Source organism: Haematobia irritans, chromosome 5, assembly GCF_050003625.1.
Source record: "Haematobia irritans isolate KBUSLIRL chromosome 5, ASM5000362v1, whole genome shotgun sequence".
Lineage (NCBI taxonomy): Eukaryota > Metazoa > Arthropoda > Insecta > Diptera > Muscidae > Haematobia > Haematobia irritans.
The window spans coordinates 132,427,756-132,455,085 of NC_134401.1; the positions used below are offsets into that span (position 1 = coordinate 132,427,756).

The 27,330-nt window shown below is 34.3% G+C and overlaps 2 protein-coding genes across 2 annotated transcripts in view; both read right to left on the minus strand.

Moving 5' to 3' along the window:
* Positions 1 to 27,330, minus strand: part of Gdap2 (ganglioside induced differentiation associated protein 2) — a 266,573-nt gene that overhangs the window by 82,951 nt on the left and 156,292 nt on the right. Inside the window, exons 4-7 of the mRNA XM_075312430.1 lie at positions 25,577 to 25,719; positions 25,374 to 25,506; positions 25,187 to 25,296; positions 24,851 to 25,096 (exon numbers count right to left, since the gene is read on the minus strand). Coding sequence (XP_075168545.1) covers positions 24,851 to 25,096; positions 25,187 to 25,296; positions 25,374 to 25,506; positions 25,577 to 25,719 — 632 coding nt within the window. The remainder of the gene's footprint in view (positions 1 to 24,850; positions 25,097 to 25,186; positions 25,297 to 25,373; positions 25,507 to 25,576; positions 25,720 to 27,330) is intronic.
* On the minus strand, positions 3,024 to 4,999 carry LOC142237755 (uncharacterized). The gene is made up of 4 exons (XM_075309147.1): positions 4,934 to 4,999; positions 3,440 to 3,524; positions 3,203 to 3,349; positions 3,024 to 3,133 (listed from the first exon to the last, which is right to left on the minus strand). The coding sequence occupies exons 1-4, from the start codon at positions 4,997 to 4,999 to the stop codon at positions 3,024 to 3,026; spliced, it is 408 nt and encodes a 135-aa protein (XP_075165262.1).

Below are 27,330 nucleotides of genomic sequence, written 5' to 3' on the forward strand. Positions count from 1 at the left end.
ATGTGTTACAAACGGAATGACAAAGTTAATATACCCCCATCCTATGATGGAGGGTATAAAAATATTGTGTTACAAACATATAATTTTTACACTCAAGCATATGGAAAACAGTCTTTTTCGTCCGTGTGTGTGGCACAGGGTATACAAAATATAGCGCTTAACTTTGTGAGGTTAGTTAGGATAGGTATTGTGGCAGCCTAAATATGTAGCTCACTTAGACTATTCAGTCTATTGTGATAACACAAGTGGTGAACTTCTCTCGCACGTATCTCTAGATTTACAATTTCCTCTACATTCCGACTTTCAGGAAAATCGGATAAAAATATGGGGGGCTATATAAAAACCTGGACCGATGTAAGCCCATCTTCGAACTTGACCTGTTTGCGGACGAAATCTGTAGCAAATATTAAAACGATAGCTCGACAATTAAAGGCTATAGCGTGATTACAACAGACATACATGATAATATCGTCTTAGAATTTCTCCCTGATCAAAAAAATATCGAAAACGATATTTTGATATGCTACAAACGAAATGGTAAATTTATTATATTCCCATCCTCATCCACATAACCATTACATGGTGTTGGTTATAACTTTTAAACTAGAGTATTTTGCAATAATTAATTTAAATTTATTGAATTAAAACTAAATTAAATTGAGTTTAATATAGTTAAATAAAACTTCTAAAACCATAAATTCAATTACATAAATTATATCATTTTTTTTTCTTTAACTAAGAGCTCTTTCAACCTTGAAAAGTGTAGAGATTTAAATGTTCCACATTGTCCATACAATATTTTCTCATTCTCTCCTCTCTTCCCGTGTGTGGTTGTGTAAGTGTCAACTGTTTAGATAGGCAGATGTGTGCAGTGTTGCCAATTTGGTGCTTTTAGCACCAAATTTAGTGCTTTTTGATTTCTAAAAAGCACCAAATTGCCTTTTTGGTGCCTTTTCAAAAAAAGCACCAACTTGGTGCTTTCTGGCATTTTCATTTAAATCTTTTGGTGCTTTTTTATTTTGAACAGTATTAAGTTTAATGGATACAAAAATTTTGATTAGACTTTCAACAGCCGAAGAAACTCAAATTTATTGCCAAATATAGAATTTGATTGTTATGAAGTTGGTATTGATTATTTTTTAATTAATATTGTCATTTATGGTATTCTGTAGGAAAGTCGAGTGATGAGTGTCGAATTTTTGAATTTGGTAAAGATGTCATTAAAAACGTTAGTATTAAATCGATACATAATAGACTCCTTCCATATATTAATATTTTGAAAGTTGAAAAACATCACTGATCAAAATGAATTCGACGAAAGCATTAAAAGTGATGAAGGTGTATACTTGAATAGCGGTTCATAATGGTGAGTACTAAATTTGAGTTTTGCGCTAAAGTGAAAACTATATCAGTAAAAATGGGCATAAAATTATGTGTATTTGCTGCAAATTTTATTATAACTTGATGGGGAGTAGCCAAAAGCAAATTTTCACAAAGTTTGTATTCCTTAAAATGATTTATTAAAGGAAAGTAATTGTGAAAAAATTACTATTTTAGCGGCTAAACTCGATCTTAATACCCACCTTAACTTCTTGAAATTCAATTCACAAAAGTTCTATTCTTCGGAAGGTTTTTTTTTTTTAATTTAATTTTTGATTTTGTGGTGGAAGGTGGTATGTTAGAATTTATAATATTTTTTTGGTGCTTTTTGGCCTTGGGGAGTTGGCAACACTGGATGTGTGCGATAGAAAGCATATTTCTACAGAGATACAACAACAAAACCAACAAAAACACAACAGCATCTCAAACTAAAGAACGCAAAAAAATAGCATCGATGCGGAGTGAGAAGGAAATGGAAACAAACTTATCTTGTTGATGTTGAAATTGAATTTTATCTTTTGACATTTTTGTTAGCATCACAGATAAGCTACACAAAAACACATCTATGTGATGGATTTATCTTAGCCAGATGATACGGAATTGTTTTCGTTAAAATTTAATTTTGAAGAAATCTTTCTTAGGATTCCAAAAATGTTTTGTTTACGATTTGTTTTATCAACTACCAAATCTTAAGATAAAATTATTTTTGGTAATGATTATGATATGAAATTGAGATAAATGTCGTTGATAGCAAAACCCGTGTCTTAAGAGAGTGGAGAAGAGAATTAAAAAAAAAGTTGTTGATAATTTTATTTTCGAATCATAAACACAAAATTTACAATACTAATGCCGGATAAGTTTTTAAGATAACCAAAGAATTTTTACTACACTGTTAGAAAAATATGTTTTTTATATCTTCCGATATAAACAGAATTTTTTAAACACAATATATTTAAGTGCAAACATACTAGCATGTTTATGAACATTGGGACACATATGTTAGAATATATTATGTTTGGGACATGAATCCCAGCTAGCATTTTTGTCGTTTTTTAAGCACTTTCGAGTCTTTTTCGAGTCTACTTGGCGATTAAAAAGGCAGAATATGAGCTCATTTTATGAACATAAAAGACTCTTTTGTCGGGAGAAAAACGTGACTACCCGCGACTCTTCTTTATAAATCATTTATGAGTCTTCTTCTATAATATTTTAGAGTCTTTTCCGACTCATTTTTTAGTAGCATTAAAGTCTTTTTTGAATCGTTTTTTAATCAGTTTTAGTCTTAATATACCTCATCTGCTATTCTTTTCCGAGTCGTTTTTCAATTATGATTATAATCCCTTACGAGTCTTTAATTGATCACATATTACTCTATTTATGAGTCACTTATGAGTCATTTAATAGTCATATTTCTAATCGCAAATGACTCTTCTAAGTGCATTTTTGAGTCGGTTTTCTGAACCCTTTCCCTTTAATTAATAATACGTGTTTTTTTATTAATATAAATATTTAATATTAATATTTGTATTATAATTGTTTTAATTAAAATACTTAGTATTTAATAACAATCATTTGTTAATATTTCTTTAAATGAAAAAAAAAACAATTAATTTTAATAAAATTAAATAAAAAAATATATATACTTAATCACTTCTTTTCGTTTTTGTTAAACGATCCTTAGCATGGACAAAATGTTTTTGTAATACGACATTCATTTCCCTGTCTGTCGTTTCGTATTTAAGATGACATATATCTAAAAATATATAAGTGATTTTCTTGTAATAAAATTTAATTATTATTTGTATTATAAATATTTACTTACTTTTAATTAAAGTTACTATGAAAGATTTTTCAGCACTGGGCTTAGTGCTAGTCCCCTTCCAGCCATATAATGTAGCCAGTTCATCGGAATATACTTTCCGAACTGAATATCTTAAAAATTGTGCGTGTCCTTCTCCGCCGGTTTTTGCTGTAACCTCTTCTAAAAAATGTAAACAGTGTTAAGAAAAATTATAAATTATCAATTTTATTTGTTAGTTTGTTTCGTCGTCTTTCATACTTACAATTTGTTTCAGCTTTTCTTCATTTTCCTGTAGCAAATTCTCAAATTCATTTAAATCGTTTTTATTATTAAATGGAAGTTTCTGACAATATTATAGAGATTGCCCCGTTAAAATAGTGATTTAAATAAAAAAACATTTGCAATAACTCTGTAAGATCATTATTTGATCACCAAAAGTACTCGAAGATGACTCCTTTAGACGATTTTAAATCGAACACATTTTATGCCCATTAGCGCGAGTCATTTTCGTGCCATTTTTTGGTCCCGTAACTGTTTAAGCAGTTTTTGATTACCAAAAGTACTCGAAGATGACACCTCTAGACGGTTTTTGTTAGATTTTTGTTATTTTTTGTTGTATTTTATAACGAACTCATTTTACGCCCATTAGCGCGAGTCATTTTCGTATCGTATTATAATCACATAACTGACATAGCAGTTTTTGATCTCCTAAAGTACTCGAATATGACTCATTTACATGATTTTTGTTAAAACAATCACCCAAATGCTAGCTGGGATATTTCATGAAAATAATATGTGTGAATGTAAACATATATAAATTTACAAATTTAGAGTAAACATATATATGTTGTGATATTTTATTCAGAGAGCGACAGAGAGAGAGAGTATAGAGAAGGAAATAGAAAAGGAAACCGGGAGGGTTGACAGAAGATATCAACATAACACAGCGAGATAATCCAAAGAGAGCAATTTCTGTGAAACTGCTGGTATGTTCTTTCGGAAAACTGGTTTATGAGTTCATTTGTTTTCGCTATGCGCTTGGCATGATAATAAGGCATCGCCAAAAATGTGATCTGCTTAAGTAGCGAAATAAAAAATTAAAAATCAAATTTGACGTCGGAGTCAAAAATAACCAATGCACGAAATATAGCCCCTGATCAACTACGAACAACGATATGCGTTTCTTTTCGATCGGACTTCAAATGACGACACTGCACAATAAATTGTATTTCGAGGGGTCGTAGGGTGCACGAAAAAAAGTTTTGGTGTTCTGAAATTGTCTTCGTATATGCTACAAAACTGGGGGTGACCGCACCAACTTTTTTTTTCCTTTAGGCCGTGACCCTAGGACTAGGACATGTGTCATATTTATCAAATTCAAGAAAAGTTTCAACGGAAAAGCGGGAAAATCTTTTTTTAAGTACAGCGCACATTACAAAAATGTATAATTTGAATTCGTCGCAGTAGCTTTTGTTATAAAATAATTTATTTTTTCACATGAAAAATGTTCGGAGAACATAGAGGGCAATCATGTGGTGAAAATAGGCTACCTCTTTTTTGATATCTGGTGGGGGAGGGGGACATCCGCCCTTGCCCCACTTTTTCCTAATTGGACCAAAGTTCTCAGATTTGAGTGAAATTTCCAAGGAAGGTAAGGGGTGATGTGTACTCGTAGACAAAGACCCGCTACTTTATTTCTCGATATTTGGTCGCGGAGGTGGATAGTAAAAAAACAAAAATTTTTTGATTTACTTGAGGTTTACAGTAGGGCTGTGGAGTCGAGTTAACTTTGCTCGACTCCTGTTCCGACTCCAGCATTTCTTCTTAGCCTCGACTCCGACTCCGGAGTCGACTCCAGGTGGTGTACCTGAATCTCATTTTAACAGTATTCCAATTGTAATTGTAAGGTGTATTATTCCAAAAATAGACCTACACTGAAAAAAATATTTACGTGATAGTAAAAATTACGCAACCTCAATTTTAGAATGCGCAATTTATACACTATTAAGGACAAATTTCTTTAAAATAATGAAATTTTAATTAAAAGAAAGTTTATAATCTTTGCTTCAAAATTTTTCTTTCATTAAATTTAGGACACACATTATGAAAATTTGCGGCCCTTCGTTAAGTTGCATATCTTTAAACTAAGACAAATTTTCCTTAAAGTAAAGAAATACAGTTTTGATTTAAAGAAATCGTCCTTAAATTAACTGAAATATTGAATCTTTAGATTTAAGATAAAAACGCTTCAAATATAGGCTAAGACTTATTTTGAGGATTTAGCATCTTTGGTTTAATTTTTTTTTTTGGAATTGAGAAAATATTTTTTACTTCGAAGCGTCCGTCATAATGTGGATTTTTAAACTGGCATTTGTTTGTACGTGAATTGCTTTATTAATATATCGGGAAAAAATAAAAATGCGATAAATGAGATCTGTATCCTAATTATAATTTTACAGATCCTAGATTTAAAGCCAGATATGTCCCAAAAACATTTCCTTATTTTAAATAACTCGTATCTTTGGCTCGGAATCAATGCCAAAATCCTTAAAGGAAGGTCAAAATCTTTGGATCCAAGTAAACTTTTTTTAAGTGTATATAAGTATTCTATTTTGCCATATGTGTTTATATATGTTCAAACGAAATCTAATTTAATTTTTGATACGACTCGTCGATAAATCTCAGCATTTTAGGGATGTAAAGAACTCTGAATTTTAATTTCAGGCAAATAAATTAGAATACGACACAAGACTATATAGAGACCACATCAAAATATCCGATATAAACAAAATGTGTTTCGATATAAACAAAATGTGTTACGGGCACAATTTTTAAACACAATATATTTAAGTGCAAACATTTAATGTTCCTAAACTAACACTAAATGTTTGGGACACATATGTTAATATGTTAGAATATATTATGTTTGGGGCATGAATGTTTCATAAAAATAATATGTGTGAATGTAAACATATATAAATTTACAAATTTCGAGTAGACATATATATATTGTGATATTTTATTCAGAGAGAGTATAGAGAAAGAAATAGAGATGGGAACCGGGAGGGTTGACGAAAGATATCAACATAACACAGCGAGATTTAATATGCGTAAGTCTAAATATTATTCAATTTGAATATTAGAATGTGTATTCGGAGTAAAGAGAATAGACATTCGGAACCAGGAGAATAGAACAAGAGGAGTTGACGGACACCTTCAAGTAGAAAAGCGGACATTAAGTTCGAGTTTTGCAGCTAAACAATTGAAAAAGATTATTTTCTTTAAAATGAATTATTAAAGAAAAGTATAAGGCAAAATATTTCCATTTTAGAGTGATAATGCCAACTTAATACCGGCCTTAAAGGTAAAAATGAAATTAAGTACAAATGTATAAATTAAAAAAAAAAAAAAAAAAAATGGTGTTCGGTCGGAGCAGGGATTGAACCCACGACCCTTTGCATGCAAGGCAGACATGCTAACCACTGCTCCACGTGGCCAACAAATGTATGTTTCTGTTAAATAATGTTATGTTTGCATGGGCTCGTGGGCGCTGCAAACTATGCTATATAAATGTAACTTATAACGATAATTGTCTACAGGTGACTATAACAGCTACGTAGCCCAGTGGATAGATAGTGTGTCGGCTTACAAACTGTATGGTCCTCGGTTCGATTTTCCGTCCAGCCGAAAGGTAAAATCTAAAAAATTGAGTAATTTCTCAACATTATTTGTATTACAGAAAAAGGTGCCAAGAACTAAAATATTTCGTGGAATTGAAAACTATGTGAGGGAGTGAGCACAATCTTCTTTGGGGTAAATTCTTCCAAGCATATAATATTTTTGGGCTCAGAATGCTTGCAAACATATAATATGTTCACATAAAACAAACACATTAATGTTTCGGCAGTATCTAATAATATATGTGATTCCTGCAAAATATGTTGGGAACATATGTTAGAGAAGCGATTTTTTTTGAGGGTGTAGATAACAACAATTTCCAGAATATACATTTATAAAAACACAAAATTTCAAAAAATAATTAGGCTTCCAGAAGTTTGAGAAGTAAAATCCTGGTATTGGTCTATATACGCATTTATAAAAAAATAAATCTATCTGTATAAAAAAGAAAAACACACAAAAATCAAAATGTCGCGCTAATCAGATAGAAAGTTTAGATGTTAAAAAATGTAATGTGTCGGATATATAAAACAAACATAAATTGCCATAAATTATGACGAACGGAATTTTAAATAACCACTACAATACAACAAATGACAGTTACGAATATTATTTCTATAGCAGTAAAATGGTGAAACATCGATTTATTAATGTCTATCAGTTATGGACATTAGAGGTCATAAATTTAATGTAAAGAATTTCGAGTGGCACGTTGGCAGAGCTTTAATGTAAAATTACAGATTCCTAGGACATCGGGTGTATATGGAGATATCTCAAGTAATTATCTCCATATACACGGATGAAAAAGACTGTTTTTCATATGTTTGGCTATAAACATTATATGTTTGGAACACAAATTTTTAAACACAATATTTTTGAGTGCAAGCATATAATGTTCATAAACTAGCATAACATGTTTGGGACATATATGTTAATATGTTAGAACATATTATGTTTGGGACATAAAATGTTTGTAAATAAAGGGTGATTTGTTAAGAGCTTGATAACTTTTTTTAAAAAAAAAACGCATAAAATTTGCAAAATCTCATCGGTTCTTTATTTGAAACGTTAGATTGGTCCATGACATTTACTTTTTGAAGATAATTTCATTTAAATGTTGACCGCGGCTGCGTCTTAGGTGGTCCATTCGGAAAGTCCAATTTTGGGCAACTTTTTCGAGCATTTCGGCCGGAATAGCCCGAATTTCTTCGGAAATGTTGTCTTCCAAAGCTGGAATAGTTGCTGGCTTATTTCTGTAGACTTTAGACTTGACGTAGCCCCACAAAAAATAGTCTAAAGGCGTCAAATCGCATGATCTTGGTGGCCAACTTACCGGTCCATTTCTTGAGATGAATTGTTCTCCGAAGTTTTCCCTCAAAATGGCCATAGAATCGCGAGCTGTGTGGCATGTAGCGCCATCTTGTTGAAACCACATGTCAACCAAGTTCAGTTCTTCCATTTTTGGCAACAAAAAGTTTGTTAGCATCGAACGATAGCGATCGCCATTCACCGTAACGTTGCGTCCAACAGCATCTTTGAAAAAGTACGGTCCAATGATTCCACCAGCGTACAAACCACACCAAACAGTGCATTTTTCGGGATGCATGGGTAGTTCTTGAACGGCTTCTGGTTGCTCTTCACTCCAAATGCGGCAATTTTGCTTATTTACGTAGCCATTCAACCAGAAATGAGCCTCATCGCTGAACAAAATTTGTCGATAAAAAAGCGGATTTTCTGCCAACTTTTCTAGGGCCCATTCACTGAAAATTCGACGCTGTGGCAGATCGTAAGTCTATTCATGATGAAATGTCAAAGCATACTGAGCATCTTTCTCTTTGACACCATGTCTGAAATCCCACGTGATCTGTCAAATACTAATGCATGAAAATCCTAACCTCAAAAGAATCACCCTTTATAATATGCTTGGATGCAAACATATATTAATTTAGAAATAGCCTATAAACATATATGTGTTTAGTAGCTTGGAGCGCTATTTAACAGGGAGCGATATTGAATTAAGTTGGTGGTTGTTGCTTGTTATTACAAAATTAACATTTTATTTTCCCTTGGGCAATTGATCAGCTACTTCTTTGATCCTTACAAACTGTGTGGTCCGCTGTTCGAATCACCGTCCGGCAAAAGGTAAAATTAAAATAAAAAATCATAAAATTGAATAATTTCTTCTACAATATTTGTATTACAGAAAAAGGTGCTAAGAACTAAAAAATCTCGTGGAAGTGAGAAAGATGTGAGGGAATATACAATTAGAGCAATACCCAAAAATGTATATGCTTGAAGCGAAATATGTTTGGGAGTATATGTTACAGAAGCGATTTTTTGTGAGGGTGTACATATAAACCCATCTCCGATTTGTTTAAAGAAATTTTTCCCTGTCAAAAATGTTCATAAGATTTGTCAGAAATTTTGAGTTATTTGAGGTCCATAAATAAATGCGGAAATTTCCCGTCGGCCCAGATTTTGTACACGCTCACAAAAAATCGCTTCTGTAACATATACTCCCAAACATATTTTGCTTCAAGCATATACATTTTTGGGTATTGCCCAAACATTTATATGTTTGATCTCTTCCAATATATAATATGTTTGAAAGCATATTGGTCTAAACAATATATGTTTGGGTAGTCTAAGTTCCAAACATTTTGTATTTTTGCATCCAAATTCAATAATGTTGTCTTCCAAAAAACAATATGTTATTATGTGAAAATATAATATGTTTGGAAGCATTTTGCACCCAAAAATATTATATGCTTAAAGAAAAATTCTCCCAAACAATATTGTGCTCAAAATTTTATTTATTTATTTATATATTTACAATCATAATGAATTATGAAAATAAACAGGTAATATAGGTGCTAACAACATAGGTTTTCGACCTGAATGCTCAAAATTTTGTTTCTGCCCAATTGTATATTCCCCGACATCTTTCTCACTTCCACGAGATTTTTTAGTTCTTAGCACCTTTTTCTGTAATACAAACATTGTAGAAGAAATTATTCAATTTTATGATTTTTTTTATTTTAATTTTACCTTTTGCCGGACGGGGATTCGAACAGCGGACCACACAGTTTGTAAGGATCAAAGAAGTAGCTGATCAATTGCCCAAGGAAAAATAAAATGTTAATTTTGTAATAACAAGCAACAACCACCAACTTAATTCAATATCGCTCCCTGTTAAATAGCGCTCCAAGCTACTAAACACATATATGTTTATAGGCTATTTCTAAATTAATATATGTTTGCATCCAAGCATATTATATTTACAAACATTTTATGTCCCAAACATAATATGTTCTAACATATTAACATATATGTTCCAAACATGTTATGCTAGTTTATGAACATTATATGCTTGCACTCAAAAATATTGTGTTTAAAAATTTGTGTTCCAAACATATAATGTTTATAGCCAAACATATGAAAAACAGTCTTTTTCATCCGTGTAGGTGCTATATCACAAAATTGTCCGGTATGACCCATCTTCGAACTCGACATGCCTGCCAAAAATTCAGAACGTTAGGTTCTACTGCTGTATTGCCTTAAAACTCTACCTTTATCAAGAGTATATATAGGGTCAAAAATCGATATTTTAATATGTTAAAAATTCAGCCCATATTCTAGTAAAACCTGCTTGTGATATCACCGTGACATTTCACCCATATAAATACACTTTGAATGGCCTGAAATCCAGTACTTCGTTTTTGTTGTTCGATTAAAAACCCTAATGGTATCTAATTTGTCGAAATATTACTTTATTTACAATGATATGAAGTGTTTTACATATTTTGTTTGGCCGGAGTCGGAGTCGAGCAAATTTTTTACGACTCCGGGTCCGACTCCGACTCCAGCAAAATCTTCAGACTCCGACACCAGGTCCAACTCCACGGCCCTGGTTTACAGAGAACACGCCGTGAGGTTATGAATTTATTATGGGGTACCTGATTATTTGAACGGGAAGGGGGCCTCCCTTGCCCGACTTTATAATTGTTATAATGGATATCTGATTTTGTGACATTCGGAAAGGAAGAGGGGCCCCCCTTGCTCTACTGTTTAAAAATTGGGCTTATAATTTGCTTGAGATTTTCTGGGACCTCTAAACAATATACGCTACATCATTTTTCGATATTGAGACGGAGAGGGACACCTCCTCTAGAACTGAAAAAAAACTAGAATTCTCAAGTTTACTTGAAATTTACAAAGGCCGTAGGGGTTGGTTATGAAATCAATATGGTGTACTTGATTTGTGGGTGTTTGGACGGGAACCTTCACCTTGACCCATACTATAAAACATGAAGGAAAGTTTATAGATTTTCTTGAAATTTGCAGAGAAAGTGACGTACCTGCACAAAAAAATAGAGCAAAATCTAACCTTCTCCGATTTACTTGAAATTGGGAGAAGATGATTAAATTTATACAGGGTACAAGATTTTTCGATGTCTGCTTGGGGAAGGGGAATAGTGAAGTTGGGTAGTTTGTGAAATGAATATTGGATACGTGAATTTACGATATCTGGTCGGGGAGGAGCGAAGGAGGGAGGTTCCCTTAGCCAGATTTTTTTTTATTTTATTATTTTTCCACAGGCTTCTGCCAGACTTTTTTAAAGTAAAACATGTAAGGAAAGTCTAAAGTCGGGTGGGGCCGACTATATTATACCCTGCACCACTTTGTAGACCTAAATTTTCGATATCATATCACATCCGTCAAATGTGTTGGGTGCTATATATAAAAGTTTGTCCCAAATACATACATTTAAATATCACTCGATGTGGACAGAATTTGATAGACTTTTACAAAATCCATAGACTCAAAATTTAAGTCGGCTAATGCACTAGGGTGGAACACAATTTTTGTAAAAAATATGGGAAACATTTAAATCTGAAGCAATTTTAAGGAAACTTCGCAAAAGTTTATTTATGATTTATCGCTCGATATATATGTATTAGAAGTTTAGGAAAATTAGAGTCATTTTTACAACTTTTCGACTAAGCAGTGGCGATTTTACAAGGAAAATGTTGGTATTTTGACCATTTTTGTCGAAATCAGAAAAACATATATGTGGGAGCTATATCTAAATCTAAACCGATTTCAACCAAATTTGGCACACATAGCTACAATGCTAATTCTACTCCCTGTGCAAAATTTCAACTAAATCGGAGTAAAAAATTGGCCTCTATGGTCATATGAGTGTAAATCGGGCGAAAGCTATATATGGGAGCTATATATAAATCTGAACTGATTTCAAACAAATTTGGCACGCAGAGCTACAATGCTAAATCTACTCCCTGTGCAAAATTTCAACCAAATTAGGCCAAAACTCTGGCTATTAGAACCATATTAGTCCATATCGGGCGAAAGATATATATGGGAGCTATATCTAAATCTGAACCGATTTCAATCAAATTTTGCAAACTTAACTGCACTGCTAATTGTACTACTAGTGCAAAATTTCAATCAAATTGGGCCAAAACTCTGGCTTCTAGGATCATATTAGTCCATATCGGGCGAAAGATATATATGGGAGCTATATCTAAATCTGAATCGATTTCAACCAAATTTGGCACGCATAGCTACAATGCTAAATCTACTCTCTGTGCAAAATTTCAACCAAATTGGGACAAAACTCTGGCTTTTAGGACCATATTAGTCCATATCGGGCGAAAGATATATATGGGAGCTATATCTAAATCTGAACCGATTTCAATCAAATTTTGCACACTTAACTGCACTACTAATTGTACTACTAGTGCAAAATTTCAATCAAATTGGGCCAAAACTCTGGCTTCTAGGACCATATTAGTCCATATCGGGCGAAAGATATATATGGGAGCTATATCTAAATCTTAACCGATTTCAATCAAATTTTGCACACTTGACTATACTACTAATTGTACTCATAGTGCAAAATTTCAACCAAATTCGGCCAAAAATCTGGCTTCTGGGGCCATATAAGTCCATATCGGGCGAAAGATATATATGGGAGCTATATCTAAATCTGAACCGATTTCAATCAAATTTTGCACACTTGACTTTACGATTAAGTGTTATGTTTGTACAAAATTTCAAGCAAATCACTATAAAACTCTGGCTGCTGGGTCCATATTAGTGCATATCGGGCGAAAGATATATATGGGAGCTATATCTACATCTGAACCGGTTTCTTCCAAAATCAATAGGGTTCTATTCTGACCCAAATTAGGAACATGTGCCAAATTTGAAGGCGATTGGACTTAAATTGCGACCTAGACTTTGATCACAAAAATGTGTTCACAGACAGACGGACGGACGGACAGACGGACATGGTTATATCGACTCAGGAACCCACCCTGAGCATTATTGCCAAAGACACCATGTGTCTATCTCGTCTCCTTCTGGGTGTTACAAACATATGCACTAACTTATAATACCCTGTTCCACAGTGTGGCGCAGGGTATAAAAATTAAGAAACAAAAATTTGGTTGAAAGGGAACACCCCCTACCCGACGTTTGTTAAGCCGGTCCGTTTTACATCTGCATAAACGCCCTATTTCTGTATATAAACAAAAAAGCAAGTAGTCCGATTTTTTTTAAATTTACGGGACACGTGTGTGGAAACCATGGAGTGACTAATCAGTACTTCATTTTTGTGCCAGACTTCCCCTGATCCTACTCTTTAAAAGAGTTCAAATCTTTTCGAATTTGTTTTCAGAACGACAAAGTTAACGAAAATATTTTCGGGAGGCGCAGCGAAGCGGGCCGGGCTTTTTTGTCATAAGACCCACTGAAATTCTACCCTGAAAAAATATATACGGGATATTAAAGATTATGCAACCTAAATTTTGAGGATGCGAAATTTACAAAATATTAAGGACAAATTTCTTTAAAATAATGAAATTTTAATCAAAATAAAGTTTATAGTCTTTGCTTCAAATTTTTTTTCATTAAATTTAGGACACAAATTTTGTAAATTTGCGTCCCTCCGTTAAAGTCGCATGTCTTGGAACTAAGGCTAATTTTCCTTAAAGTAAAGAAACACATTTTTGATTTAAAGAAATTGTCCTTAAATTAACTGAAATATTGAAACATTAGATTTAAGATAAAAACGCTTCAAATATAGGCTAAGACTTATTTTGAGGATTTAGCGTCTTTGGTTTAAAATGCTTTTGGAATTAAGATTTTTCTAAATTTAAAGTATCCGTTATAAGTTGGATTTTTAAACTGGCATTTGTTTGTACGTGAGTACCTTTATTAATAAACCGCGAAAAGAGAATGACAATTTGATAAATGAGATCTGTATCCTAATTTTAATGTTATTGATCCTAGATTTAAAGCCAGATATGTCGCTAAAAAGTTCTTTATTTTAAAGAAGTCCCATCTTTGGCTCGGAGTCAATACCAAAATCCTTAAGGGAAGATCTTTGGATCCAAGTAAACTTTTTTTTTTTTGAGTGAATATATTATCAAGTAACCCGCTACGACGAAGAATTTTGAAAGGAAAATATTATATTTGATTCATGATGGTGGATAGTTAAGATTCGACCCGGCGGTAAAAAATACAATGAGAAGTCACAGTTTTTCGACAATATACATAATGTGTTTTAAATAAATTTTGCATATTTTGTACAGTGCAAGTATTCAAGTAGAGGATAATCGCTATTGAACACAGAAAAATAGTTTTTGTCTTCAATCACGAAATTAATTGAATTAATTGATCCAATTAATTTTTAATTGAAATGTCCTCCTCAAAATCAATTGAAAGTCAATTAAAAATTAATTTATACTATTAACTTTTGTGATTGATTTTTGTTTCAATTAAAAAAATTTATTGAATCAATTAAATTTTTAATTGGATATTTTTTAAAACTCAAGTAAGACTTTAATTGGAAAAATTTTCGGGACATTTTTTTCTGTGTGGGTATTTTATGATTATATGCTATTAACTTGGTCCAACAATAATTGTTTCCTATCATTTAGTATAGTGTTAGTCTACCAATTAAAAAATATATGCTTTGTTGTTATTCGTTGATACTGTTATGAGTTTTTAGCATTCTCTGTTAATAGAATAAGTATGCATATAAAAAAAAAACTAGTGCATACTTTTAGGCATATATTTAAAGATTGCCACAGAAAGAGAAATAATCTTCACTGCACCACCGATTCGATCCTTATGGGATAGCTTGGCGAAAAAATTCATTGTATGTAGAAAATATTCAAATAACATGCATACACGATTCGTTCTGGCTTTAAGCATTCTTACTTGTTTCGTCTTGCTATGATTTATAACTAATAAAAAAAGTCACGTTTTAAAAACAAAAATAATATTCAAATTTATATAGCACACTCTTTAAACTATTTTGTATTTATTGTTTATTAATATAACCGATATTAAACTGACGATAGTCAACGATGGAAACACCTTCTCTTTCGAATGACTCACAACAAATAAAATCGATCGGAACCTATATGTGATTACGATCCACAAATAAACTAAAGTATTCCAATATCTAATCTTGTTTCGAGTAATACGCAACTGCTTGATTTGTTATCATCAGTATCCACTTACAATCGTTGATTAGTTAATTATTGATAATGAATGAAAAATATGACAAAAATGACGATTCACAGAGAATGATATTAGCCTTTATCAGTAATTCATAAAATTTTGGTCTATATATCTGAATGTTATTAACCTGTGATACGATAAAATCGTATAATCATTAAATTGTCTACTGGAAGATTAAAAGGTCAAAGTGACAGTCCGATTAAGTTTCAGGCTCACTTAGACTATTCAGTCCATTGTCTACTAGAAATTAATGAATCAAAAACTTGACTTTTCGACTTTTTAAAAATTTGGATATTTTTTTTTTTAAATTTCCCACTCATCATTTAGGAATTTCATCCATATCAGTTTGAGCAACATCGATGGGTGATTCTACTCTTGTGTTGGAAAAGTAAATCCCATACCGAAAACAAAGATTGTTTGGATACGAAAAGTGTGTTAGTTATCTGAGATAGTACACACAGAGAACAGTTTGGTTGGAAATCGGTTCTGATAATGAAAATTCTACATTTAGAATTATATATTAGTTGTGTCAATCTATTTCCTTTAATGCAATCATTTTTTCATGCTAACTGTCATTTGGCAATCATTTCAGTAGAATTCCGTTTGTGATACAAGACAAATGGTTGAAGCAACAAAATCTATGTATTTTGTAGCATTTGTTTTAAATTCTGTTGGCACGACCAACTTTAAATAAATTTCGTAACCGTCATTTAGTAATCAGCACTGACAATCAGTATTCACAACCGAATCCTATTCGAAATATTTTCAAATGTCACTTAAATTTTTGTTAATTATTTGGTGCTCAAAGAAGATATTTTTTCTTTCAAATTAAGCATCACAAGGACGATTTTTAAGCCGCAGCAAATTTTTTTGGCATCCACAATGCATTCTAAGATATTCTTTTGATGATGTCCGACTGAGAATAATGGACGTAACTAAAAGATACACATGATATTGAAGTGGATAATTTATGTTGGGTATATTATAGGGCACAAAGAATCATGCGTACCACACCCCAATCGGAATTAATGATATATATCCAGGATTCATTGTCTACTGGGAACCTCAAAGAGATGTCGCAGTGAATAAAGTGGTAGGTTCTTAACTGTTTTTATAAACATGAGTGCACCAAAATCTAACTAATATTATTTGATTTGTTTTTAAACAATAATCCAATATGCCAACGTTGTACAACGGACCCAAATGGATACAAAGGGTCGTGGGCCAGATTCGGCCGAACACTCAAAAGTTATTTTTTTTCATAATTCCTATCACACTATCGGGAGGCACTCAGCAATAAGAAGTTCATCACTTGTGGTTTCAAAATTGGCTAGCTTGTCCAAACGTGTCTGTAGGAACAGATCAACATAACTTATAGCGACCATCCTACATCGACCAAAAATAACTTATATGCACAAACTGATAACACGGGTCCATTTTTATGCCTTTTAATATTTAAAACAAAAGTCGACTTTCCACTGAAGGTCATAATGGGATGTGTATTAAATTTTGTGTTTAGCTATACATCTTTAATACAAATATTTAAATGTTTTAAACTAAATATAAACATAAAATAAAATTTAAATGTAATTAAGTTTTTTATTCGGTTATAGTGCTATTAAAGTTGGGTGACACAACCAAATGAAGAGGGGAACAAGGACCAATTCCATCGTCTGATACAACCAACTCCATTTATAGTATTAGTTGGATTTCCCACAATTCGATTGAGTCGACCGAATTTGTCGGGCGACACAACTGCCAACAGATAGTTGTGGCAACTGCCAAAAGGAGGTTGGCAATAAATTCGGTTATCACAACCAATCTGTATTCTCTGTGTACGCATTTGGAATAATAATATTCTGCCTCGTTTGCTCTCTCTCTCTCTGGGTCATTAACAACTCAACGGGGTCATAATTATTACTTCAGTAGTGATTGAGGAATTTTAAGCACAATCTAAAGGAATCCCGAGCAGGCTCACAAAGAACTGCCCAAATAGTCCACTGTACCCTACGAACGTGTTCTGAGGGAGGCGAATGGAAAAACCTATCGCACGGAGAAACCTTCTCTAAATAACAAGGAGTGATCCACATCGATGACCTGTTGAAAGGAACACCGATTACTGGGTGTTTCTAAAAAGTGGCAAGAATAGTGTCATTCACAATAAAAGGTGACACACTAAATGTAAAAAAGTGGCATATAAAGAATTTGCACTTAAAATTAATCCGTTTACATTTCAAATGCATCTTTTTTCAAACCAAATGAAATCTTCTTCAAATCAAATGAAACTGTTGAAGCCCATTGAAGAGTACGGTTCTGAAGTGTATGGTCCATACCTTCAAATATATGCCTCAGCACCCTCGAAATACCAGATATCTGAAAAATTAGGAAGATTGATCGGTTATGAATCCAGCTATACAGGCACACCATGGATACTATTATCGGCTCATTACTCTTCTTTCCCCCATTATAAAGGTTGTTGAAGCAATTTTACATCCCAACTTCACAGAATACTTAATGAAATCTTCTTCAAATCTAATAAAAATTTTATTTGAAGAAAAAATGCTTCAACAAGAGAGAATGGCGCTAGGTTTTGGCGCATAGCTTCAATACCTCGAAATACCAGATATCTAATAAAGTATATACAGCAGTAAGTTCGGCCGGGCCGAATCTTAAATACCCACCACCATGAATCAAATATAATAGTTTCCTTTGACAATTTCAGGGGGTTTGATGACAGATATTTTCCCAAGCAGATCGGTTCAACCAGTACGCTTCCCACTGATAAATGTAAAGATTTTGACGACTACATCAGATTTTGAATTTATAAGAACCATTTTTTGTTTGACTTTTAGAGGAATCGTAAACATCTCTTGTAAATGTGCAAGAAAATGATGAAATAACGCCTGAAATAAAACCCTAGCAGTTAAATCGGGAGTTCGGTGTAATGGGGGCTATACCAAAACATGGAAAGATACACACAGTATTCAGCATTTAATTGTAGTTCTAGAATCTCGACCCCAAATCGGAGGGCCGGTTTATAAGGGGCTATTTCAAAAACTGTGCCGATACTCAATATATTCTGCACACCCTTTTATGGTCCTAGAATACCTCTAGATTTCCAATTTCAGGCAAATTGGATAAAAACTACATATTCTAGAAGCCCAAGAAATAAAATCGGGAGATCGGTCTATATGGGGGGCTATATCAAAACATAGACCGGTACTCACCATTTTCGACACACCTCTTTATTTTCCTAGAATACCTCCAGATTTCCAATTTCAGGCAAATTGGGTAAAAACTACGGATTCTAGAAGCCCAAGAAGTAAAATGGGGAGATCGGTTTATATGGGGGCTATATAAAAACATGATCCAATAATCGCCATTTTCGGCGCATCTCTTTATTTCCCTAGAATACCTCTAGATTTCCAATTTCAGGCAAATTGGGCAAAAACTACGGATTCTAGAAGCCCAAGAAATAAAATCGGGAGATCGGTCTATATGGGGGCTATATCAAAACATAGACCGCTACTCAGCATTTTCGACACACGTCTTTATGGTCCTAGAATACATCTAGACTTCAAATTTCAGGCAAATTGGATAAAAACTACGGATTCTAGAAGCCCAAGAAGTAAAATCAGGAGATCGGTCTATATGGGGGCTATATCAAAACAAGGACCGATACTCACCATTTCCAGCACACCTCTTTGTGGTCCTAGAATACCACTAGATTTCCAATTTCAAGCAAATACACTTTCTAGATGCCCAAGAAGCAAAATCGGGAAATCGGTCTATAGGGGGCTATACCAAAACGTGGACCGATAGGCACCATTTTTGGTACACTTTTTGATGGTCCTAAAATACTTCTAGATTTCCAATTTCAGGCAAATTGGATAAAAACTACAGTTTTTATAAGCCCAAGACCCCAAATCGGGAGGTCGGTTTATATGGGGACTATATTAAAACTTAGACCGATATAGCCCATCTTCGAACTTGACCTGTCTGCAAACAAAAGAGGACTCTGTGTCAAATTTCAGGACGATAGCGCCATTATTGAAGGCTGTAGCGTGATTACAACAGACAGACAGACGGACTGACGGACATACTTATATCGTCTTAGAATTTCTCCCTGATCAAGAATATATATAATCGGAAATGAATATTTCGATGTGTTACAAACGGAATGACAAACCTATTATACCCCCGTCACCATTCTATGGTGGAGGGTATAAAAATATGGAAGATTGTTCGGATTATGAAACCAGTTAAACAGCTGCACCTTGGGGACTCATATCGGCTCATTACTCTTCTTTCCACCGTTGCAAAGACTGTTGAAACAATTTTACTGCCCAACTTTACGGAACACCTAATATTGCCAGAATATCAGCATGGTTTACGCTCGAGCAGGAGTATGTGAACTGCGTTGTGTGAAAACCGCATAAACTTTGGATTCTCGTAGCATTGTTTTTGTTTAAATACTATAGAAACCTCCCTCTCTACCAATCTTATGAAATGGTTGCAAACTACCAGGCAGTACACAGTCCTACGTGGAATTTAAAGGAAAAACATATTCGCCCAAGAAAAAAAGGTATACCTCAAGGCGGTGTAATGTATCCCTCCTCTTTAACTGTTACGTGGCAAGAGATCTACTTCCACCTTCAGATGTCCATCCGATAACCTTTACGAAAAACTGTTCCATAGTAACATCAGTTAGAGATGTCAAGGAGCTCGAGGTAAGATTTAATGATTGTCACTCTGCATTCGGGGATTTCTTTGTCAACAGGAATCTCAAACTTTTTGCCCGGAGATAAACTGCAAATATTTTCACATCGTAGACCAATGAGGCGAACCAAGAGCACGCATCTTTGGTCTTAATTGAAGTTTGGCAGTTTGTTTCTCTTGAGAAAGCATGCGGAAATGTTTGCTAAAAACGTTGGGAATAGAAGATTCTGAATAGCACTTGCGAATAAAGGGACGATGCAAAAGTCCTAGGGGTCGATTGGTCATTCACTTGTCGATTCGCGGCCTCCGTTTGGAATTCCAAGTTTAAGCGTTAACCAATGGAGAAATCTTCAAATAGCATTCGCAGTCCAAAATGCTCTCGGAGAGGCAACATTATGACATTCTCACCCGCCAGAACCTCATAAAGTGCAGGGGACAAACCAACAAAACCATGCCACCTCCAGGAGGACGCCCTCTGAATGTGCGAAGACCTTCGGTTCGACTTTAGAAAAGACTTGCTATCAGTTAATAACCTGGTCGCCGATGACATTGATGAAGCGTTTGGTACAGTGGACTACATCACCCTCTTGAGGGATATTATGAAAATGTTCCTCCCTAATAAACGTAAGAGATTGTTGGCTAATTATATGGTTGGTAGACAGCACCATATGGAATTGAGAGGAAAAATATATTCGTCCAGGAGGAACAAACTAAGTGTACTTTAAGGTGGTATACTGTCGCCACCAGATGTCTATTCAATAACTTATGACTACCTCCTTGCACTTAGGGATTTCTTTGTAAGCAGGAATCTAAAACTTTTTGCTCCGAAATCGATAGCAACTATTTTCACATCGTGGACCAAAGATAAGAACCAGGAGGTCGATATGCACATATGTAGTCAGAGCACATGCAATAACCCCAATGCTATTGGTTGATATTTGACAGCCTGTTCCTCTCTAAAAAACATGTGGAAACGATTGCCGAAAACTTTGAGAGCAGAAACAAGATGCAGAAGGCAATAGCGGGAATGATAAAGAGACGATTCAAAATACCTACGATTGGCTTCGCTTATCGATTATGGGGACCCCGTTTCGACTCCCTGCATATGTGAGACCCAATGGAGAAACCTTTAAATGGTGCAGAATACTGTGCTACAGATTGACAATCCAAGGGACCCGAACAGCATTTGCAATATGAGTCAAAAATGCTCTCGGTGAGGCAACATTGTGACCTTTTCACCCGCCAGCAACTGATAAAGTGCAGGAGGCAAACCAACCAACCCATGCCATCTCCGGGAGGCGATTCAAGGTCATCCGATTCGGCTTCAGAAAAGATTTGCAATCACCTCATCGACGATGAAGCTTTTGATACAGTGAAATACACTACCCTTTTAAGGGATATTATGGAAACCCCCTCCTTAATAATCTTAAGAGATGGTTGGTAGACAATTCTATGTGGAATTTAGAGGGAAACCATCTTCGCCCAAGAGGAAGAAACTAGGCGTATTTCAAGGCGTCCATCCGATATCCTATGCAAAAGACTGTTCCATAGTTATAGCAGGTAGAGTATCAAGAAGCTTGAGGTGAGGATTAATGGCTACCTCCCTGCACTTAGGGATTTATTTGTAAGCAGAAATCTGAAACTTTCTGACGCGAAATGGTCGGCATATATTTTCACATCGTGAACTAAAGAGGTGATCCCAAAGCTTGATATACTTGGTTCTTGATGTGACGTTTGACAATCTGTTCCTCTTGAGAAAACATGCGGAAATGGTTGCTTAAACCCATTGGGAGTCGAAATCTGGAAAGACAAAGAGACGATTCAAAAGAGCTATAAGTTGATTGGTCGTCCCCTTATCGATTATAAGGCCCCCGTTTGTATTGCCAGTATAAGCGAGGCCCTCTGGAGAAATTGCCAAACGGCGTAGAATACTGAGCTGCGGATTGTCACTGAATATCACTCCAAGACACCGGAACAGCATATGCAGCATGAGTTCAAACTGCTCTCAGTGTGGTAAAAAGTGTGACCTTTTCACCCGCTAGCACCAGATAAAGTGCATCACCTGACAGCCGATGACTGTGATGAAGCTTTTGATAGAGTTAACTACACCACCCTTTTGAGGGATACTATGGTAACCCACACTCTAATAATCTTAAGAGAAGATATATAGTTGGAAGAAATTCCTATGTGGAATTTAGAGGAAAACCATCTTCGCCCAGGAGGAAAAAAACTAGACGTACTTCAAGGCGGTATACTGTTCCTATTCCACAAAATATGCGGTTTACTGTTCCATTGTTACCTCAGGTGGAGATGACAAGGAACTTAAGATGAGGATTAATGACTACCTCCCTGCACTTAGGGATTTTTTTAAGCATTCAGCCCCGAAATCGTATTATCGTAGTTATTTTCACATCATGAACGAAAGAGGTGAACCAAGAGGACGATATTCTTGGTTATTGATGTGACGTTTGACAATTTGTTCCTCTTGAGAAACCATGAAATGGTTCCTAAAAACGTTGGGAATAGAAACAAGATACTGAAGTCGATTGGTTAACCCCGTTTGGAATCTCTGTATAAGCGATACACAGCAGAGCAAACGGTGCTGTATAACAGGTTGGCTGATAAGTCCCCGGTCTGACACATAGATGGCGTCTATATACTAGTATACTATATATATTATTTTTATATAGTACCAACCTTCAAATGATTCGTGTCAAAATTTGACGTCTGTAAGTATTAGTTTGTGAGATAGAGCGTCTTTTGTGAAGCAGCTTTTGTTATTGTGAAAAAATGGAAAAAAAGGAATTTCGTGTTTTTTGATAAAATACTGTTTTCTGAAGGGAAAAAATACGGTGGAAGCAAAAACTCTGCTTGATAATGAGTTTCCGGACTCTGCCCCAGGGAAATCAACAATAATTGATTGGTATGCAAAATTCAAGCGTGGTGAAATGAGCACGGAGGACGGTGAACGCAGTGGACGCCCGAAAGAGGTCGTTACCGACGAAAACATCAAAAAAAATCCACAAAATGATTTTGAATGCCCGTAAAATGAAGTTGATCAAGATAGCAGAGGCCTTAAAGATATCAAAGGAACGTGTTGGTCATATCATTCATCAATATTTGGATATGCGGAAGCTCTGTGCAAAATGGGTGCCGCGCGAGCTCACATTTGACCAAACACAATAACGTGTTGATGATTCTGAGCGGTGTTTGCAGCTGTTAACTCGTAATACACCCGAGTTTTTCCGTCGATATGTGACAATGGATGAAACATGGCTCCATCACTACACTCCTGAGCCCAATCGACAGTCGGCTGAGTGGACAGCGACCGGTGAACCGTCTCCGAAGCGTGGAAGGACTCAAAATCTGCTGGCAAAGTAATGGCCTCTGTTTTGTGGGATGCGCATGGAATAATTTTTATCGATTATCTTGAGAAGGGAAAAACCATCAACAGTGACTATTATATGGCGTTATTTGAACGTTTGAAGGTCGAAATCGCGGCAAAACGGCCCCATATGAAGAAGAAAAATGTGTTGTTCCACCAAGACAACGCACCGTGCCACAAGTCATTGAGAACGATGGCAAAAATTCTTGAATTGGGCTTCGAATTGCTTCCCCACCCACAGTATTCTCCAGATCTGGCTCCAGCGACTTTTTCTTGTTCTCAGACCTCAAAAGGATGCTCGCAGGGAAAAAAATTGGCTGCAATGAAGAGGTGATCGCCGAAACTGAGGCCTATCTTGAGGCAAAACCGAAGGAGTACTACCAAAATGGTATCAAAAAATTGGAAGGTCGTTATAATCGTTGTATCGCTCTTGAAGGGAACTATGTTGAATAATAAAAACGAATTTTGACAAAAAAATGTGTTTTTCTTTGTTAGACCGGGGACTTATCAGCCAACCTTACTGTAGTGCGGTTGCCACTCGATGTCATTGAAGACACCGGAACAGCAACTGCAGCAAAAGTCCAAAACTCTTTGGCTGAGGTAAGACTGTGACCTCCTCACTTATTGGCAAACCACCTCAACAATGTCACCCTGAACGAGCCAAGACCAATCGATTCTACATCAATTAATCACGTGATCGGCGATGACAATGATATGGGAATAAGGAACGGTATTAGAGGCCGTGCACAGTGCAGCGATACAGAATATCGTTGTTGCGTTGTGCTCGGAGGAAAGCCCCACATCTCTGCGATGACAAGACACGTCTGGCTAGAGACCAGGGACCATCTTCGCTATCTCAAGATACCCTAACAGTTAGCTCTCACTTCGGAACCCGGCAATAAAGGTGATTGCCCAATTTGTAGACATTCGTCTCACATCATGATGCATCTCTTGGCGTGTCCTTCCAACTCAACTACTGGACTCACCCAGTAGTGCAGACATTCGCTTCATTGAACGAAGTTTATAAACAACAGAATGTCCAACATTTGGAAGAAAGACAACTAACAGAATAAGTAAATTTTTGTTAGGAAGGAATAAAAATTTCAAGTAGTGCTGTGAAATCTTTTTCAAATTAAAGAAGATTCTGTTAAAAAAATATGATAAGTGTATTCTTGTAGGTTAAGTACTAATACGATCACATTCAAACACTGTTCAAATTCGACAACTAGAAATATTTTTAGATCCGTTACCTCATTTCAATTTTCTTCTAAATATTTCCAATATGTTTTTCATTCTATATTTAACAATTTATTTAAATTTACACAACTCACCATGATGACGCATCAAGACACTGTGCTGTGGGTTTCGTATTATACGTATTTGACGATCTGGATGTTGGGGTTCACCATATTCACCACCAATATCCTTGGGCAATTGCCACAAGGCACTACGTTCCTCAAGATTATCACGAGGAAAGTACAAAGGTGCCAGCACCTCATAAATACCTCGTTCATGGGGGCTAACACAAAATATCACCACTTCTGTTGTAAATTTATCCAAAAAACGACGAATTGTTCCTGTTCACGATCAAAAGAAAAATTCAAAAGTTAATTACAATGAATTCCAAGGTTGAAGGACAAAAGGATCTTATGATCCTTTAAATATACTTAGAGCAATGTGAGCGGCTAAATCAGCTGGAAATGATTTCTGATTGGTACTAATATTGCAAACGGCAATTGTTCGTAAATTCAGTTCTTTGGCTTTGCATAAAACGTTTCTGTGTGTGGGGGGAAAATTTAAATACGAAAAAATTTGTAAATATTTTGTTTTTGGAGAGTAATTGCGAAACCTTACCTGTAACAACAATGTAAAGTATTTTCAGCAGCAGTTTTGAATTTTTCTTTAAATGACGGCCCCACTGTGTGGAGAATATATTTGGCGGGTAAATTGTAACCCTTCGTGACTCGCACTTCACCGGTACGGCATTCTAAAGAAAAATCACAGAGGAATATTTTATTAGCAATTAAAATTTGGTGTGGCGGGGAACCTTTACTTACCTCTAACATTGTGTGCTAAATCTTCTTTTAATTGATTACCGGCTACATTTAGGATACGATCCGAGATAATATTGCTTTCGGTTAAAGTCTCATCGGTTGTATTAGTTATGACATCCACTTCTAAAGAGGCGATATCACCGTCCCTGGAAAAATTAATGAAACGATAAGAAATACACTAAAAGCCTTCACATTGAGAAAAAGAGAACAAAATCCTGGAGACTATATTTTCTATAGCCGTTGACAAAATTTTTGAAAACACACAAAAAGGGACCAAAAATATTTCCTATAGGTAAGAAATTTACACAAAATTTCCTATAAAAAATAAATTTTTTATAAAACTTCCAATAAACAAAATATTTTGATAAAATCTTAAAGATAATTTTGCCAAAATGTTTGACATAATTTCCAGTGAAGAAGAAATTTTGACATAATTTCCAATAGATAAAAAAATTTTGATAAAATTTCTTCTAGATAAAAAATGTTGAAAAAATTTCCTATACATTAAAAATGTTGAAAAAATTTCCTATAGATAAGAAATTTTCACAAAATTTTCTATGGAAAAGAAATTTTGAAAAAAAAAATCCAGAAATAGGAAATTTTGACACCAATTCCTAAAGATAAGTAATTTTCACTGAATTTTCTATAAGAAATTTTGACAAAATTGTCTATAGATTAGAAATTTACTAAAATTTTCGACAGATAAGAAACATTGACTAAATTTACTATGGATAAGAAATTTTGACCAAATTTCATATTGAAGAGAAATTTTCAATTTTGTTCGAATTTTTGACAAAATTTCCAATAGATAAGAAATTTGGACAAAATTTCTTTTAGTAAAGAAATTTTGTTAAACATTTTCTGTAGATAAGAAATTGTGCCATAGTTTTCTATGGAGAAGATTTTTTGATAAAATTTCCTATGAAGAAGAAATTTTAACACAATTTCCTACAGATTAGAAATTTGCCAACATTTTCTATAGATAAAAAATTGACTAAATTTTCCATAGATTACAAATTTTGACAAAATTTCTTTTAGTAAAGATTTTTTTTTTAAATTTTCCTATAAATAAGAAATTTTTGTCATAATTTCCCATGAAGACGAAATTTTCACAAAATTGCGTATAGAGAGAAATTTTGACAAAATTTCCTATCAAACAGAAATTTTGAAAAAATTCCCAATAGATAAGAAATTTTAACAAAATTTACAATTAGTAAGAAATTTTACCAAATTTCTTATAAAAAAGAAATTTCAAATAGATAAGGAATTTTGACTAAATTTCCTATACATAAAAAATTTGACAAGATTTCCGTTAAATAAAAAAATTTTGTTAAACTTTCCTCCGAAGAAATTTTGACCAAATTTCGTATAGAAGAGAAATGTTGACAACATTTCTTATGGATGAGATATTTTGACAAAATTTCCTAAAAATAAACAATTTTGACAACATTTCCTTTAATAAAGAAATTTTGTTAAAATTTCCTATAGATAAGAAATCTTGCCATCATTTCCTATGAAGAAGAAATTTTGACAAAATTTCCTTTAGTAAAGAAATTTTGCCATAATTTTCTATAGATAAGAAATTTTGATTAAATTTCCTATAGATAGGAAATTATGACAAAATTACTTTTAGCAAAGAAATTTTGTTAAAATTTCTTAAAGATAAGACATTTTGTCATAATTTCCTATGAAGCAGAGATTTTCACAAAATTTCGTGTAGAAGAGAAATTTTGACAAAATTTCCTATAGAAGAGATA